An 18,849-nucleotide genomic window follows, 5' to 3' on the forward strand; every position below is an offset into this window, starting at 1 on the left:
TGGGCCTCACATCTTGCCCACGATGTGCTGGCAACTGGCCCGAACTTCACAGAGAAGACGGGACCCACTCGACGGTCCAACCCGGAGGAAGCGGTTGTCCAATCAAGGACACACAGACCTCCTCGAAGTCAGCGGGAACACAACCTGCTCAGAAGGGTTACAACAACAACCCTGAGTATACTAATACTCAGTAAGGCTTACCCGACTCTGGGTATACTTAGCCCATTAATTAGACATGCAAAGCTTTTTGGCTCTGGAGCTCTTTTGTTGAAAGGCTGCAAGCGGTGAATCCTTACTTTCAATATTTTAGCTCCATTTAGTATATCAAGTATTAACTAAATTCGCTTAAGTATCTAGAGCACACATGGTGAATCAGATTATCTTTCAGTAACATACGACCCAACATTTCCATTCTGTTCTCATTCCACTTCTTTACTACGATGTGACAGAGAGATCAAGGTTCTCTTAACCGAGAGAGACGGCGAATCGATCCGATTTAACCTTGCAAGGTGGACCTAACCAACACAACACATGTAAGCCCCGTCGGGCCACGCGCATCAACTATTTCCATCATTACCACGACATCTGAACCACGCCTGCTAAAACCCAGGTGATGGGCCCCTCACGGTGAACTCCCGGAGAACCCGGAGGCGGCATCCTATCCAACACCCGCCAACTCCCATGCCCAGCGTAGCAGGACGGAATTTAAACTATCATTGTAAAGCGGTACACAGCTTACCGGTTTCGACTACCTCCTATTTCCGGCATGTGGTCAGTACTGTTCAAGCCTCTATCAATGTGCCAACAACGGTACGGTCCTCAACCGACACAGACGGAGCCTTACTTTACATTCATTCCCAAACCTTCTTTCCAACTTGTCTCAGCCCAGTCTCCACTTTTCCTTCCTTCCGGATTTATACTCAAAGCCACCTGCCATCAGAAACAAAAATCTTAAATCTCGCGAGTGACAGGAATCACTCGACTTCTACCGAGATCCTACTTAGCAAAGCACTTTTAACGACACCTGAAAACTACTATGGACTCACGGGTACCTAGGGAGAACATGCACGCTAGGGTTCCATTCAACTCCTAGAATGTAAATGCACAAATTACTTAAATAAATATTGAATACTTAAAATTAGGTTTATGCTCCGGGGCTTTCCTTGCAGGTCAGCGGGATTAGCAACTTCCTTGGGAGCGTGCTCAACGGTTTCCTCCTGCTGTTCTTCTGCTTGTGGCTCCTGGACTGGCTCAGCAACTAGCTCGTAGACGTCTTCATTCGCGGTGTCTACATGTATGAAAAAAATATGCCATGCAATAATTAAAATGGTGCAATGAAATGATATAAGTGCTCATGATGCAACGATATTACCGAAAGAAAGATTATTTGGCAACGCAAAAAGGAAAACTGCGGCTAGAAGCGAAACATGCGCAAGAACTTAACTTGCAGACAGGAATAAAGCCACAAAATTTACTAGCATGAAGATACATTGATATCACATGCAAGAAAAATTTATTAACTTTTATTGCAAAAAGAAAACATTTATTTTTTCCCTAGCAAAATAAACTGGACAACAATAGACCCACAAACATGTACATAGGCTATGCACCTAAAATTTTTTTAGTGAACTACACACATAAAGAGTAAGCAACTGCATAAATTTCATAATTTTTAGAGCAATAGAACAACCGGTATTAAATAAACTATATTAAGCACAAACCAAATTTTTAGCAGGGACAAAATTGACATTTCACATACACGAGTATTTTTCTTCTGAAGATCTTAACTTAAGAAACCCAAAAAAAATTAGTTTCAATTTTTTGCATTTTTCTACAATTTGCTACACAATTTCAAAATTTTCAGACAAAATAAATAAAACGAACAAAAACTACCCTTAACCCCCCTCCCTGACCCGCGGACCCCACCCAGCAGTGGAACAGAGAAAGAATAGAGGGGCTCCCCTGCTTTGCCTGCCTGCCCCGGCCACGCACGCCGGCGGCGCGCCTGGCGGGCGCGCGGCGGCCGTGGGCCAACCGGCCGGCGGGGTAGCGCGGGCGGGCTCGCGCGCAGGGGCCAGCCAGCGCGCCCGCGGCCCGCGCAGGGGCGGCATGAGGCGGAGCGAGGCGGCGGCGGGAGGGGGCGGCGCAGGGCCAGCGCGCAAGGCCAGGGGCGGAGCAGGCAGCCGCGGGAGGGAGCGGCGCGACGCTGAGGGAGGCTCGGCGGCCTCGGGGCGCATGGCAGTGGCCCGCAGGCTTGCACAGGGCAGCCCCGCGGCGACACAGCGGCGGCGTCAGGGCGGCCACGGTGGCGCGGCGGTGGTCCAGCGCCGGCGGTGCTGGATTCGAACGGGGAAAGGGTTGAGAAGGAAGAGGGGGTCGCGTCCGAGCTCACCGAGGGCTCGATTTGGGCGGAGGGTGGCCGGAGGACGAGGATCGACGGCGGGGCGGAGCTCCGGGCAGCCAAACGATGGCAGCCGGCCGGCGCAGGGCCGATTCGGCCCGGGGATGACACGAAAGGGCTCGGGGAGGGGCGGCGTAGCTGCGGGGTGAGGCGAGGGAGGTTAGGGCGTAGCGAATCGACGAGGGATGGCGAGGGGCGGTCGGCGCAAGGCCCGGCGGCGGCAGCTCTGCTCTGGCGCGGCTTTGCTCGACCCGAGCTGGAAGAAGGAGAGGAAGGGGATGGATAAGGGCAACGTGGTCTCGGGAAGGGATAGGGACGCGTCCGCGCGGAGAGCGAGGATTGCCGCCGGCCGACGCGTGGAGTCGCCGGCGGTCGGTCAAGGTATGGGCGTCGGCGACACAGTGGAGCACAGGAGATGAACAGTGAACTCATTTGACTCAATTTGACTCGAGTTTGACCATCCAAAACATAAATTTTCATATGGGAACATGAAATTTGGCCAAAATAGAAGTTGTAGAGGAAAAGAAGATCTACAACTTTTGTTTTGGGTGAAAGTTGATTCGAAGCTCGGATTAGGGAGAAAAATGAGATCAAATGTAGCTAAGACGAGGTTACTATGCGAACTCGATTAGCGCTAATGACAGTGATTAGCCTCAATTAGCGATTAAGCACGATATTAGCGTCAAGATTAACACCGGGGTGTTACATATACAAACTAATCTCATGGTGGTCAACAAAGAATTATGATTCTTTGGGCATATAAATAGTTCCATACAAGTAATAATCACTGAGATAAAGGGTAAAGCACCGAAACCTACAAATAAATGTGACTATTATTAGCTCAATCTAAATAGATGCATGGGAAAAATCAGGGAGTTAGTCATGTGAGGAATCAAATAGCATAGATAATTATTAACATTATTATCCCCATCTAATCTTATATAAGTACACACTAGGCATGGAACACAAATGTGATCGATACCTCTAAGGAAGTATAGAGAAAGAGAAGAGAAAAAGATAAAGAAGCACCAAGATTGATGGGTAAGGAAAGTAGAAAAAGGAGAATAGAAAAAAAAGTCAGGAAAAATGAGAAAATGAGGGGGGAAGGACAAAAGTGAATTTATTAGTTTAGTCTATAAATAATATAATTAGAATAAGAAAAATATTAAATTATAGTCATGTCACGTTGAATATTTGACATCTTTCATATATTCATGAAAAAATAGAAGAAGCGGTTCTACCGAACGATTTTCAAAACAGCTCTATATCCATAAGAAAAGATACTCCATCAAAGAAGCCACAACTTGAGTTATTTTAGCCACAGATACAGGTCTGAAGCCCTACTAATCTATCTCAAAGTCGATTGCCTACAATACAAAATTAAATGATTCAAACAAATGTACATTGTCGATGTTCCTCTTCGCTCAGAAAAAAAACCCCGAGGCACAATACTAAACAGAAAACTTCTCCATTAGATGCATCGGATGCGATACACACTAATTGATTTCAAATATACCGAGGAACAAAATAGAAGACAGAGAAATCAATAAAAATTGCTAGAGAAAATGGAAAATAAAGAAAAGAGTTAGAAACAACAATAAAGATATATATGGAACTATCTATCACCGAGATGACAAAACTCTAAAGTAGACCAATATATGCAGTCATATGGGCTAAAAACAAATAAATTGTGCAGTAACCAAAGTGAGAAAAATAATAATAGGTTCGGTTAAATAAAAAAATTAAAATATATATGCATTAACATAGCATGCATATATATATGTTTTGCATAACATTTATTTACCAAAGCCAGCAGGAGGCCTCAACTTATTTTTTAACATAAATTTTTTTGTCTAATCCATGATCATTTTTATTTCGCTCCGATGATGAGTTAGGTCTAGATCTGCTAGATGCTACTTTAGTGCTCTAACAACTACACTAGATATATTTTCGCTAAATATTAATCAAAATATTGCAAGATACAAATCGAACTCCAACATCTAAGTTACAGATTGTTGGCAAACATAACTATCAAATACATATAAATATATTTCATAATTATAAAAAACTTTATATGAATACAATTATGTACAATTTGCTCCATATTCAAGGTGACCCAAAATTGAATTCAATCCTCAAATTTAGATTTTGCAAGTTTAAGTACTAAAATATGCAACTATAATATAGAACAAAGCAACATAAAAAGTGATGATTGATATGAACTCTTATGCATAGAAAGCTGCAAGTATTATAATATTCAACAAGAGCAGAGGTAAATAAATTACAAAATACATATCTTCTGTCAATGTAAATATTTTTAAAGAATTAAATAAAAAACTAACTACCCGCGCTATTAGGGCGGGCCACCTTGCTAGTTATTTATTATTTGGTTGTCATAACATTTTAGTTGCCAATACTATATATATATATATACACACACACACCCATTCTGTTATTATTTATGTATCGTATTAGATTTGTCTTAAGTCAAATTTAGCAAATTTTGATCAAACTTATAGAAAGAAATAATAACATCTACAATACCAAATAATGTGAAAGTTTGGATAACAAACATGACGCTCCACACGGACTTCAGGCCTATGTGTCATCGATATGCGATACGGCGATACTGGTAGGGGTATACGATACGCATCTCCCAAAAAATAATGATACGATGATACGACACTACCCATAAAAGATCCTATCATCATCAACATATGCAGCTTAATTATGAAGCATTTGAAGGATGTGATGTCATTTAGAGCAATGATACGGCAAGACTATCATCATAGCTAGCGTTGCAACTGTGATTAGCTTTGGAACCTTCGTCCTGAAATGTAGGATATTCTGGAGTTTTTATTAGAACATATTATGGTTGTGTAGAAAAGACTCTCCTACCCTTAATTATTATACATTGGAACTCTATTTGGGTCATTAAATATGTGCTAATTAAAGTAGCATGACATTTTCCCATGCACCTCCACCACATGCACCTCCCCTTACATGGTTGCATGTGTATCTTTCTATTGAGAAAGACCCGAAAATAATACACAATTATGATGATTGGGTCCACTTTCAACCTGAAATGCCTAATATTTGAGGACAAATTTTGAATCCTAAAATTCCCTATATTTCAGGACGGAGGGAGTAGGCTGAAGGACCTTTCTAGTGGCGGTGGCACAAGCTTCGAAGTGGGGAATTTAATATTTTACCATTATAACGATGGCTACCTCCTCAGATAGCATTTTTATTTTTGGCACTACAGATTTAACATTGGAGAGAGAAAATCTTTATATTTTTAGCATTCTTGCTCACTTGGCACGGCAGCACAGCAGTCCAGCTCGTCTCCGAGGCAACATAGTAGGGGGGAAAGACCGTGGAGCCCCTGGGCTCTCTCTTCTTCCTCCAGCCAGTTTCTGCGGCCGCGCTCCGGGCAGCCGAGATGCGGAGGGAGGCCGTGGCCGCGCCTCGCCGAGGTGCTGCGCGACGACGAGAAGTGTGTCCGCGTCGTCGCCTCCGACGGCGCATCCTCGTCGCGCTGCTCGAGTGCCCCGACGCGCGCTCCAGGAGGAGGCGCTGGAGGCGGTCTCGGTGATCGCCGGGTCCGATGCGCACATGGGCGACCTGGTCGTCGGTGGCGTCATCGCGCCGGTGGTCCGGGTCCTCGACGCGGGCGCCTGCAGCGCGGCGGCGCGGGTGCTCTGCAGGCTCACCGAGAACTCGGACAACGTCTGGGCCGTCGCCGCGCACGGCGGCGTCACGGCGCTGCTCACCGTATGCGCGGACCACGGCGCGAGCGGCGGCGAGCTCGTGTGCGCGGCGTGCCGGGTACTGCGGAGCCTCGCGGGCGTCGACGAGATCAGGAAGTACATGGTGGCCGACGCCGGGGCCGTGCCGGCGCTCGTGTCGCTCTCGCAGGGCGCCGCCACGGACGACGCGGCGCGAATCCAGTCGATGGAGTAACTTGCCGCCATCGCCTCCAGGGGAACGGCTCCGCCAGGGAGGCCGTGATCCAGGAAGGCGCCGTCGAGTCCCTCGTCCGCGCGCTCGACCCGTCCTCCCCGACCCGCTCCTCTCAGCTCCTTTCTTCTCTTCTTCCCTCAGACACCAAGCCCCAACGCGCACCAGCCCCCAACTCGCCCACACGCCATTCGCCCAGACTCAGAACGCCAGCGCGTGCGACGGCCATGGCGTGGCGCATGGTGGCCAGCCGCTCTGAGGCTCCGCAGCCCCGACAGACAGCCAAGGTAGCAGCATCCGCACCCCAGGAGCACGCCTAGGCCCCCAGACTGGCCTTGGAAGCGCCGGAGCACAGGGCTCGACGGCGACCCCCATGGCCACAGCTCGGCCACGGCGGCGAGCCCGCGTTCCGGCGAAGACACGCTCGGAACCGGCCAACCAAACCCACCTACACCATCTGCACACCTCACTTCCGCTTCTAGACCACGCAGACCTAGCCCAACACCACAAAACCCCCTCCTCACCGGCGACCTCACCTTCACTGAACGGTGGTGACCCGAGGTTGAAGATGATGGCGGCGCTCGAGTGTAGGGTTGAGGAGGCAGGACAGTAGCTTGATGGATGGGTTCACGACTCCTAGACACAGGTTCTAGCGAGTGGGTTGGGCGGATAGCGGACGGACGGCGGCGGATTTCGCTGGAGACTGCGATGGTGGAAAAACAGAGCGGTGGCAGTGAAACGGACGAGCGCGAGACGGGAGTGCAGTAATTCATTCAAACACTTGCCGCCCAACGCCGTGCCACCTCCTGCTGCTACATATTGGCACATATCTCCGTATCGCGCCGAATCGGATATGGGGGTCCGGCGACCTGTTGGTCGTATCGGTGATACATAGCTTCAAGCGCTCCCAATACTACTGGGAGCTAATTACACAAGGCAACAACAAACAGAATGGGAAAAGAAGGCAGGGAAGAGAATGAGAAAGGAAGATAGGGAAGAGCTAGAGCTATCCGTAATCCGTGTTTGATGCAGCTGATGAGATGAATTAGAAGGTTCACACACACACACCCCTTTCACATTCTAGCATAATTATATGCCTTATAATACACTAACACATATGCTTTATATTCTTTATTATTTGGTTGTCATAAAATTTTAGTTGCCAATACTCTATACATATACTCACTCTGTTTTTATTTACATATCGTATTAGATTTGTCCTAAGGCAAATTTGGATCAAACTTGTAGAACGTAATAATAACATCTACAATACCAAATTTGTTTCATCTGAATCCACCAACCATGAAGTATATATTGATAGTGCATATATTGAATAATATAGTTGTTGCTATATTTTTTCATAAATTTGGTCAAAAACTAATTAAATTTGACTTAGAACAAATCTAATATGATATGTAAATAAAAATGGAGGGAGAGTATACCTTTTCATTCATGTTCGAGTTTTCCCTTCAGATGGATTTATCCGTTTGTGATAATTTTAGTTGCCAAAAGTAATTTATCGCAGCAAAAACGGAAGATGCAAAGCGAAGTGCAGGAATCGAGTGGTGCAACACTTGCACTACCATATGTCCTATATATATGATTTCCATGAAAATATGTTGCTTTTTGTGCAATGCTCACAGAAAAGATAAGCCATTACCAAAAAATTAGCTAAATTTTTTTTGCTCAAAAAAAGATTAGCTAAATTTTACTCAAAACAAGTGCAGAGAACGAGCACGTCATTTTCCCCCCACCTCTATGGGCTCGTCGGGAGCACCGCCGGAGCCGCCGGCAGTGGCGGCGGCCAGGAAGCTGCACCACCTCCTCCGCTCCCGCGACCTTCGCCCGGCGCTCTCCTACCTCCGTGCCCTCCCTTCCCCGCTCACCCTCCTCCCCAACCACGCCCTCAACGCCCTCCTCCGCGCGCTCGCCGCCGCCGGCCGCGTCCGCGCCGCCACCTCACTCTTCCGCTCCATCCCCAACCCCACGCCGCACTCCTTCAACTCCCTCCTCGCCGCGCTCCTTCGTAGGGGCCGCCGCCGCGCGTCCTCCGCCCTGCTCGCGGCGTTCCTCCGCTCCCCTGACGCCTCCCCCGACGTCACCACCCTCAACACCCTTCTCCATGGGCTTTCCACTGCCTCCCCGCGCCCGTCAGCTCCCACGCTCCTCAAGCTCTTCCGCTTCTTGCCGGAGACCTACGCCTTCGCCCCCGACGCCATCACGTACAATTCTCTGCTATCTGCTCTGTGCCGAGCGGGCGACCTGGCCACCGCGCGCAAGCTATTCGACGGAATGCGCGAGAGCGAAGAGGAGAGCAAATGTGGCGCCCTCCCTAATGTTGTCACCTACACTACCATGATCAGGGCGTACTGTGCAAAGGGGCTTGCTGACGAGGCATTGTCGCTCTTCATGGTGATGGCTGCAAATGGCGTGCCGCCAAACAGGATCACCTACAACACGATGGTGCAGGGCTTCTGTGAGGCCGGAAGGATGGAGCTAGTTAAGGAGGTGTTCGAGGTGGACTCGTTTAAGCCAGACACATGCACGTTCAACACGCTAATGGCTGCACATTGCAGGGTAGGGCGGATTAAGGATGCAATGAAGGTGTTTGATCAAATGACAGAGCTTCATGTGAGACGTGAATCTGCAAGCTATAGCATGGTGATCCGAGCATTGTGTGAGAGCGGTGACTTTGGTCGGGCTGAGGAGCTTGTGGATGAGATCTTGGAGAAGGAGGTGCTCAAGAAAAGAGGTGGTTCTGTACCACTTGTCGCAGCGTACAACCCAGTTTTTATGTACTTTTGTGATAATGGGAAAGCAAAAAAGGCCAGGGTGCTGTTCGGGCAGTTGCTGGATAGGAGGAGCAAGGTTGATTTCCAAGCATTCAAGACGTTGATACTAGGTCATTGTAAGGAGGGCAATTTTGCAGAAGGGTACGAGCTAGTGCTCTCAATGTTAAAGAGGGATCTTGTCCCTGACAATGAGTGTTATATTGCTGTAATAGATGGCTTTATGAAGAAAGGAAGGATGAAATCTGCTTGGGAAGCTCTTCACAGGATGTTAAATAGTGGCCTTCGGCCTAGCACAAGTACATTCCACTCGGTTCTTTTGGGGCTTTTGAAGAAAGATGGCTGTGCGGAAGAAGCTGCCAATTTGATTGAGATAATGCTAGAGAGGAAAATCCGGCAGAACCTTGATCTTTCTACTAATCTGATCGATGTATTGTTCAAAAGTGATCTCAATGACCGTGCATACAAGATTACTAAGTGTCTGTATGATAATGGCTATTACATCAATATGGAAAAGGTAATTGCAACACTTTGCGAGGACAAGAAGTTCGTAGATGCAGCAGAGTGTACTTTGTTTAGCTTGCAGAAGCACCATGAACTGGGTGTTGGAGTTCACAGTCTTGTTTTGGATGGCCTCTGCATGGACGGTAGAGCTGAAGAGGCATTCCGGCTTTTCTATGAGCTAATTGAGAACGGAAGCACTTCTGCTGCTGTTGCTCCCCGCAGCTTAGTCTGTCTTCATCATGCACTCGAGGAAGCTGGAAAGATGAAAGAAGCTGATTTTATTGGTAAACAGATGAGACGTGCCACTGCGAAAATTAGGCAAAGGAGCTAAGACTTTACTCACATTATTCCAAAGAAAAACCTTGCAAACTCTTCGCAGCTTCTGTGCAGTGTGGTCTGCATGAGAAAAATGATGCTGAAACTGGAAATCCAGTTGGTTGCCTGATCAACTGATTGGCAAGGAATTGATGGTCATTCAACAAGGTTTGTTTGATGGTGCAGGATTGCTTGTGAAATCAATGGATCATCAAATAGCTCGATTTTCTTGGAGTTGCCCCTATCATCAGATATTCTGATTGCACAAGCACATCTCATGGTTAGTCCTAAAGTCAAATAAAGCCTTTATTTCCTCATACTATATTTGCATCTTACTATTCCTGTTTAAATGAAGTAAAGGTTCAACAAATTTTGCGATCAATGAAATCACCACGGACGCTTTCGCAAGTACCCATGCTGAGTTTAGAACTTGAACCTGATGACACAAGGAACGTCCGAGGGATGTCTAATGCACATCGCTGTTCCTACAGCATCCCACTACAAGAGCAAGGGCGGCAGATCGCCGCTGCCGAATCATCGAGGTCACAAAGCCAGCACCGTCAAGTCTTCACGGATGGTCTGCTGCCTGTGTTGCCTAGCCTTGGCATAATGCTGTCTGTTCTCAATCTCAGTTGTGCAGAAAACCTCTGTGCGGGCAGCAAGTAGGGGCACAAAAAGGCATGCCAAATTGGAGATTGTAATTTATGTGAATTTAGAGTGGAGTTCAGGAATCGTGTCACTGAATGTTAAATTCAGACTATAACTGATGTGATTTGGGATTGTAACTTATGATCGTGCACCACCACTAGCTGTTATCAAACTGCCATACTGAATTCTGTTATCAAACTGACAACATCAGTGATATGTTCTCAAATTGATCTGTTATCAGTTAACGTTCTATATTACCAATGAAACCAAAGAATTGAAGAAATGTTATCTTTCTCTAAAAGTTTTAGCTTGGATGTGACACTTCTGGTTTGGAGCGGACCTGGCAGCAGGGGACGCCGATGTAATTACCCTGAAGACGATTACTACTCTGTGAATGTTCTTCAATGTAATATAATAATTTTGTGTAACTTTGGTTTGACATCTTGGTGCTCAAGCCTCTGGGTTAACCAATTTGGTTTGACGGATGAATTTCTTTAGAGCTATGGCTGTGTTTAGGTATTGTACCACATTTCGTTGTTATTTGAAAATTATTGTCCAATCATGAATTAATTAGACTTAAAAGATTTATCTCGTATGAAATAGTTAAACTGTGTAGTTAGTTATTTTTTTCAACTGCATTTAATGCTTTATGCATATGTCCGAAGATTCGATGTGACGGGTACTGTAATAAATTTTTTGAGAACTAAATAGGGCCTATGTTTGAGTATAAGTATTTGTCAGTAAAATGATAAAAAAAGTAGTCTTTTAGATGGAGATGTAGCAGAAAAATCCTGGAAGGGGAGAAAAATCCTATAAGCAGAAAAATTAAGATAATCTTCAAGTGTAGCCTAATTTGGTGAATTTTAGTTTAAATATTTAAACTGCTCAATATATATTTTTAATTTTTATTCAAAATAGGTTGGCTCCATCTCTTATATACCTGCAAAAAGTTTTATAATTTTTGGAGGTGATTTGTATGTCGTTTTGGTTAAAAAAAACAGAGAGCTAGAAGCATTCATAGTTACTGTTCACGTCGCTTAACTAACGGAACGAACGCTAGTGTCAGAAATAGAAAGAAAGTTAACTGTCAAATAGGGAAAAAGATTTTGAGGACCAAAGAAGGAACTAATTAATATATATATTAGTGTCAAATAGGGGAATTTGCTATTTGTTGTTTCTTCAATCCTATGCATTGCTATCTTTGCAATTTGTTGCTTCTAGAACGAGTACCGTTAGGAAAAAAAGAGGCTGTGGTATTTTATCTTACTAGAAAAGAAATCGTACCAATTAGGAAATTGACGGTGAACTGCAGGTTACGTGGTGTTTGGTTTGGGAGATTGTAACGTGATTTGATTATTACACAGTGTACAACCAAACAAAGAGGAGTGACCTACGTTACGGTAGCAGATACGCCCTAATTGATTCCATTAGCATTTGCATTACCGTCGTACTAACCAAGTCCAGTCCCTTTCCTGTGTACGAACTAACATGGGAAAAGAAAGAAATTAACAAGACAAGAAATTAAATTAATGCATTGTTTTGTTGCATATGTATACAAATGTATGCATTAAATATAGAGTAAAATGCACTGGAGTCCATAAACTAGTTGATCTGTTCTGTTTAGATCCATGAACTTCGAAATTGTTGATTGAGCCCCCTAAACTATTTAAGTGTGTCACTTGAGGTCCAAAACATCTCTAACCCCACTGATCGTCTATGTGGACAGCCACATCAGATCCAACGTGGATCGGGCCTGTGTGTTCGCGGTCACGATGCTCTCCCAGCCTCCCGCGGGACGCCGCAGCCTCCGACAGGGCTTCTTCACCAGGGGATGTCACCATGGCTGGCGTCACCGACTTGGCCGCCGCCGCTGCCGGATCGACGGAGGCTGTATCTCTGGCGGCCCTAGCTCAATCGACTGCTCCACCACCCAGAGAGGGATGACCCTAACGCGGCGACATGGTCGAGGTACTCGTGCAGCAACCCGCGGGACCCCACCGCCTACGCCAGAGCTTCACCGCGCAGTCGGGTAGTTCTTCGGCAGCGCCGCCAGCTCCGCGGCGTGCATGAGCCGTTGCCGAACACGAGCAGCTGCCAGCGCGAGCTCCGTAGTGGGCGGAAGATCTGCCGCGGGCAGGCAGGACTCGGGGGGGGGTGCGGCACTCCGGCGTCCAGCGGCGGCGCCCCTCCTCTCCCACACCGCACTGCTCCACTGCATCCGGCCGAATTCCAGCGAACTAGGACGAGGCGGCGGTGGAGGAGGCGGGGATCGGAGGATGTAGTGCATGGGGCTCGCTGGCATCAGGTGGCCTGCCTCTCTCTCTGACTCCCCGCTCCAATGTTGGCCTCCGCCAAGAATGCAGAGTGACGCTCCGCCCCGCTGCGGCTGACCTGCCGCTGCTCCGCTCTGCGCTCGGCCGGTGAGGCTCGCCGCACTCCCGCACCTGCGCCAGTTCGCCCTCCACCTCCTCCGCCTTTAAGTGCTCCACCAGTCCCGACCCCAAACCCTAGCCCCCAAATTTCCTTCCCTTCCTGCATTACCGCCGCCACGAGTTCCTTCCCCGATGACGGCCGCCGTCGATTCGTCCTCTACGGTGAGCCATTCATTGATTCCTCTCACCCACACCTCCTCCTCCCTCCTGTCTACCTGTTTGAGCCCTCAATCAGCCCTTTGCCTCGTCGTGTAGAGCACCCGATGTCGAAGCTCAGCCCGCTGCCGCCGTCCTTCGTCGGGCCGCCTCCTCGCCGCCGTTCTCCGCACTTTGGCCGGCCGGTGAGGCTCGCCTCACCGCCGCACAACCCATGCGCGCACCATCCCTGCTCCGCTCGCTTCCCTCGCTGCCTCGCCGCCGGCCAAGACGCGATGTGCGCGTCGTGCAAAGCCTCAGCACGCGCTGACCGTGGGTCAAGGCGTGCGCTGTCCACGTAGATCGGACGTGGCGGTCCACGTAGGCGGTCAACGCCGGTAAGAGACGTTTTGGACCTCAACTGACACATTTAAATAGTTTAGGGGGCTCAATCTGCAATTTCGAAGTTTATGGACCTTAAAAAAAATTAGTCAACTAGTTTACGGATCCAGTGCATTTTACTCTTAAATATATCAAAGTTGCAGCTCACATGATCTTTTTTAATGAATAGGTGTGTTTCACGTGCTCAAGTTATACAATATTTAATGCGTTAGCTAGGAAACCGACAGCGAAAAACAGACGATGTGTTGATATGGAATGTGGCATCCCACCAACCTAAGGATAATTCCAACTCAAAACGCAACCAGTAGTTTCTATACTTGCCATATCATATACACATGCATTACTCACTACATTTCTAATAGATAGTTTCTTCAAAATAAATTGATATCTAATCATATCTCTTCTCTCTCTTTTCTCCCTCCAACCATCTCTTCTTTTGTCTTGGTTTTCGCGTAGATACGGTTTCTTGCATGAAATCCGGTTTTTTCATATTTTTTTCTTATCTCCTCACTATCTGTCCTGCCAACTTAGCTTTTTGCTTACATGGCACCATATTTAATACTATGGAAACCAAGTGAGTTGGAGAGTTGGGACTGTCCCAAAAAAATGGTCTCATTAATTAAATAAAAGTATATTTAATTAAGTATTAATTAAATGATTATTCAAAATAAATTTTAAAAATATGTATCATGATAAACGTCACTGCTATTGCATAGCTTAGGTCAACATAAATCTAATGCAATAGAAACGGACTACACGGAATCAAATTTTGCAAATATAAAAAAAAGAAAGAAGTGATCTCACCTCAATTTTCCTTCTTAGAAAAAAAGAAAAAAGGGGTCAAGATCAAGATCAAAATTAACCCTGTGCGTGGGTACATGCAGTGCTAAATAAAACTCAATAACTTATCTCAAAACAGTTTGAAGCTCTAGTGGTAATAAATTAAACATGAAACATACTCCTGTAAAACTCACAGGCGAGCAGCCCACGATAGCCCATGAGTGGAGCGGTAACTCTTAGTCTACTCGAAACCATCACTCTCGTTTGACGAAACCTCTCGTAGCGTCGTCGGCTCAACGCGCCTCAACCACAAAGTCGAGGAGGGAGGCTTATGGGTTGTGGCAGACAGGCAGAGGCGGCTACCTCATGGCCAGTTACGCGTTGGGGCTACAGAGCTCATCCGTCCCTCACTTCAAGACTGACCGGAGGGTCTCGTCGAGGTGGGCTTTGGGGCACTGCATTGGGCGAGGACAGGGTTGCCTGTTGCAGGAGAGGGAGCTCATTCTGGGCGTGGGGTGCCTTTGCAGGCAAGTGGTGATTTTGGATGTTGCGATGATTTTTTGTATGTTGCCCAGATTTTTTTTTTGGAGGAGGGGGGTTGTTAAATGTATATAGTTTTTTGGTGTACATGTTTTATCAGTGGTGATTTTGTTTTTGGTTATTGGACGAGGCTAGCTCTTGGCAACTTGTTGGCGCGCGGCTGTAATCAGCCAGCAATCCAAAACGGAACAGCACGATGCGAGACGTACGGAAACGAGATCGATCAGACCCGGGTTCCGATCCGCCCGGGGCTAGGCGTCGGCCACGCGCCTCCATACACTAACAAGTAACAACGTCCCGCCAGCTACAGCCGTACCATGTCGGGGGCAGACATGGTATACGATGTTTTTATGGGTCTACGTCCTCTTCCACCTTCTTGGATCCTGACACACGGATCCAATGTGAGGGATAAGATGAGCCCAATTTAGCTAACAAATATTTTCAATTGTTTTCATCTGTACAGATATAGATTTGGGACTGGGTGACAATATAACTAATGGAATTAACAAGTTTATGAGATCATATTTGTAGAATTTCTAGATTCCACGGATTGCTGAAGCACACTCTGTTCTTCTAGCATATATCGTTCGGAATTTTGAATTAGCAAAGAGAATTGATTAAAAAGTGATGGTTGGGAACAAGATTCCTTATAGAGCGTGCGCGCGCCGCTACTGGCAGGCGGGAGGTGGGCGGGGCGGTCGGAGGCTGGCGGCCTTCTTGTTTTCGGGAGGTCGGGGGCGGCAGGCCGGGCCGGCGGAGGTGGCGGGCGCGGGGGCGGCGAGGCGCGGCGGCGGGGGCGCCGCCAGTCGGGCAGTGGGGGACGCCGGTCGGGCCGGGGCGGGGGCAAGCTGCGGCGACGAGGATCCGGAGACGAGCAGGGCGGTGCCGGCGGCAAGGGCGAGCTCTGGTGACGAGTTATGGTGGGAGAGATCGAGACGGCGGCGGCAGATCCGGCGGCGTGAGCCGCCGGAGACGATCAGGGCAGCGCCGGCGGTGGAGGCGAGGAAGAAGCCAGTAACAAGAACAATACTAGTACTAAGGGGAGTTCGTTCGCTGCTACTCTTAGCGGCGAACGCGCGCCCTGCAGTGTCCCCCGTTGGGAACTGAAGGATATGACAGCAAAAGCCACTCGAATCATGCATCCATTATTTTTTTTGCTAATTGGATGCCTTGCGCTGGAACCTAAAGCATGCATGAAACTATTCGAAACAACATAGACACTATACATGCTGATGAGCATCATTTTTTTTTCAGCTGATGCATTTTTTCCACACTTCATGTTGTCAACTGTTCGTGTCTCGTTGCTTAATGGATGGGTGACTGTTATATGGATAGGATAGGAGGATGGGGCAGATATATGGTACAAAAAAACCTTAGGTTTATTAAGGCTCTCCACAATAATGTGACAGTGATGCTAAAAAAAAAGGACCCCCACAATGAGTAAAAGCTCCAGCGTGCAGAAATTTAGCATCGAAGCTATCTAAACCGTTGGATCCGCATGAAGAAATAAAATATTATTATTATTGGCTCTCGTCCGAGTTTGCCACCGCGTTGAGCAGCCGCACGTGGAGCATTAGATGAGTATGGGACCAACAAAATACTTTTTCATCAAACATGCACCGGAGGTTGTACTTGCCTCGCTCCAAATTTTCTAGGCATCGCCAGGAGTTGGCATCGCCTGCCAAAACGTGAGGAGCGATGCTCTAATATTTTCTCTCCTCTTTAAGCATCACTTTAGCCAAAACGTGAGAAATAAAGACAAGATGGTGGCATGCACAAGGAAGGATACAGTGATGTGCCACCTACACCACCACAGGACAGGGTTGAGATCGCTTCCTGCTACTCCTCAGTGAAAAACGTGCTTTAGGACGTTTTCAGAAAAAAGATGTGACACCTACACGTATGCACATTCTTCAGTTGACGATGAATAAGCCTTTGCGCAAAAGCCCACAATTCTAAGAGACTAAAAACGTTCTCCGATCCTGCAGCTAGCCATACATACCGGTAAAAGGTTTTCCTTCATTTTTAACTTACGATACTAGAAATAGTTTTTCCGTAAAAGGAGAAAAGAAAAACAACAGGGTATATATGAACTATATCTTACGATATATATCTTGGCGCGCACAGCCCCATTTTGGACAAGAGAATGGAACTATTTTTGTGTAAACTCTACGTGTTTCCAAATATGACTTACCTTTTTTTCTAGATACCGACAATGCACAAGCATATGTCGCAGATTCACACATTTCGTTGTATTTAGTTCGCTTGAGAAAAAAAAAGAGATGCTAAAATTTCTCATAAAAATGCTGGTCGGTCCAGCTCCAGCAGGTTTAAAGAGGGGGCTGTCCTATTCCTTCCGACAGTCTCAGGGACGCAGAGGGGGCGGAGCCAGCATGGGGGCAGGGGCTCCAGCCCCTCTACCCTCATGTTGTCCATTGAAGTCCCCACAAGCCTGTGACGACGGAACCGTCAAATTTAAAATTCTAATTAATCGTAATGGCCGTCATTTGAACATATCGGGCTCATTAGCTTAACGGCTTAATTTGGCGATCCTTTCGCAACCCACGTCCCGATCGAAACATCACCAATAGTCCCACGCGGAGATGGGCGCAGATGGTAAAAGTACAACATACTTAAAAATACAACAAATATACATGATATTTTACTTTAAGTTTTACAAACCAAGTGTGAACAAATATATAATTTATAAACTTTGCATTAATGAAATCCGGCTCAACTAAAGGAAGGGGCTATAACTACCAAAAGTGTGCCCTAGGGAGATCCCTAACTAAACGTCTGGCTCCACAACCTCTCATCCCTCTGCATCCCGGTGGATGAACTTGGCGCAGCAGGGACAGAAGTCTACATCTGCGTGTCCTGAAATAATGGTGGCAACAAACCCTGAGTACACTAATACTCAGCAAGGCTTACCCGACCAGTGGGTATAACTTAGCCCACATAGCTAGACATGCAAGGCTTTTGGCTGGTGGTTATTTTGCGGAAAACAGCGACTAAAGTTATTCCTCACTTTCCTTATTTTAGCCAAGTTCTATATAAATTAACATAGTCTAAAATTTGCATGACCAAACCTAGAGCAAGAATAGTGGAGCAATAAATGATAAATCATATATCCATCAACATAGACATAACCATTATTCCATCACCACACTACGCTGCGACGCGGTGACCAAGGTGCTCATATCCGAGAGCGACTGACGGCGAATCGATTCGATTTAACCTTGCAAGGTGGACCTAACCAACACAGCACGCGTATGCCCCGTCGGACCACACGCACCAACAATTCTCCTCCCCGCCTCGAACCACAGAACCACCCCACCTTCATATAATCAGCCGAGCTCAACGTGAGACCACCAAAAGTAAACATATGCATCCCGTTTCTCCGCGACTACTCGACTCGCCCTACGGGGTGGTGATGCAGTTCTGTACTTTCGAAACGAGGCAGTACTAGGCTTACCGGTTTCGACTACCTCCTACTCCCGGCATGCGGTTAGTACAGTTCAAACATGATCAGCAAGGCCAACAACGGCTCGGTCCTTAACCGACACAGGCGGAACTACATTTCTCCCGCCCGGTCTCAGATTCTATTCTTTCTTTCCTTCCAAGACTTTCATCCATAAATTAATAACTCATATCTAGAACATAAAACTAACCAATATCTCGTGAGTAACCAAGAATTACTCGTCTTCTACCGAACCCTATCTAGAATAGCATTTCTAACGTCCTATACATACTAGTATAACTCCAGGACACCTAGGGTTCATGCAGCTAGAGTTTCAAACAACTCTTAAACGTAATGCATAAGCAATAATTACACATATAGGTGTCATAATTTTAAAAGTAATAGGATGTGCACCGGGGCTTGCCTTGCGCCTGTTGCTCAACACTAGGATCAACCGGGCTTTGGGCCGGGTGCTCACACCTC

General features: G+C 46.9%; 1 protein-coding gene across 3 annotated transcripts; it reads left to right on the forward strand.

Moving 5' to 3' along the window:
* Positions 1–8,073: 8,073 nt before the first annotated feature.
* LOC120654482 (pentatricopeptide repeat-containing protein At1g02060, chloroplastic-like) lies at positions 8,074–10,874 on the forward strand. Of its 3 annotated transcripts, none has more exons than XM_039932021.1 (2): positions 8,074–10,249; positions 10,325–10,874. In XM_039932021.1, the coding sequence occupies exon 1, from the start codon at positions 8,120–8,122 to the stop codon at positions 9,983–9,985; it is 1,866 nt and encodes a 621-aa protein (XP_039787955.1). In that variant the 5' UTR covers positions 8,074–8,119; the 3' UTR covers positions 9,986–10,249; positions 10,325–10,874. The 3 variants fall into 3 exon arrangements, with proteins under 3 accessions (XP_039787955.1, XP_039787954.1, XP_039787956.1); XM_039932020.1 differs by having other exon boundaries at positions 10,330–10,874; XM_039932022.1 differs by having other exon boundaries at positions 10,461–10,874.
* The last annotated feature ends 7,975 nt before the right edge of the window (positions 10,875–18,849 follow it).

This window comes from Panicum virgatum, chromosome 1N (assembly GCF_016808335.1).
Source record: "Panicum virgatum strain AP13 chromosome 1N, P.virgatum_v5, whole genome shotgun sequence".
Taxonomy (NCBI): domain Eukaryota; kingdom Viridiplantae; phylum Streptophyta; class Magnoliopsida; order Poales; family Poaceae; genus Panicum; species Panicum virgatum.

What these genes read in the sequence shown, in the direction of transcription:
- LOC120654482 (XM_039932021.1), top strand. Translation starts at nt 8,120, where the DNA reads ATGGGCTCGTCGGGAGCACCGCCGGAGCCGCCGGCAGTGGCGGCGGCC.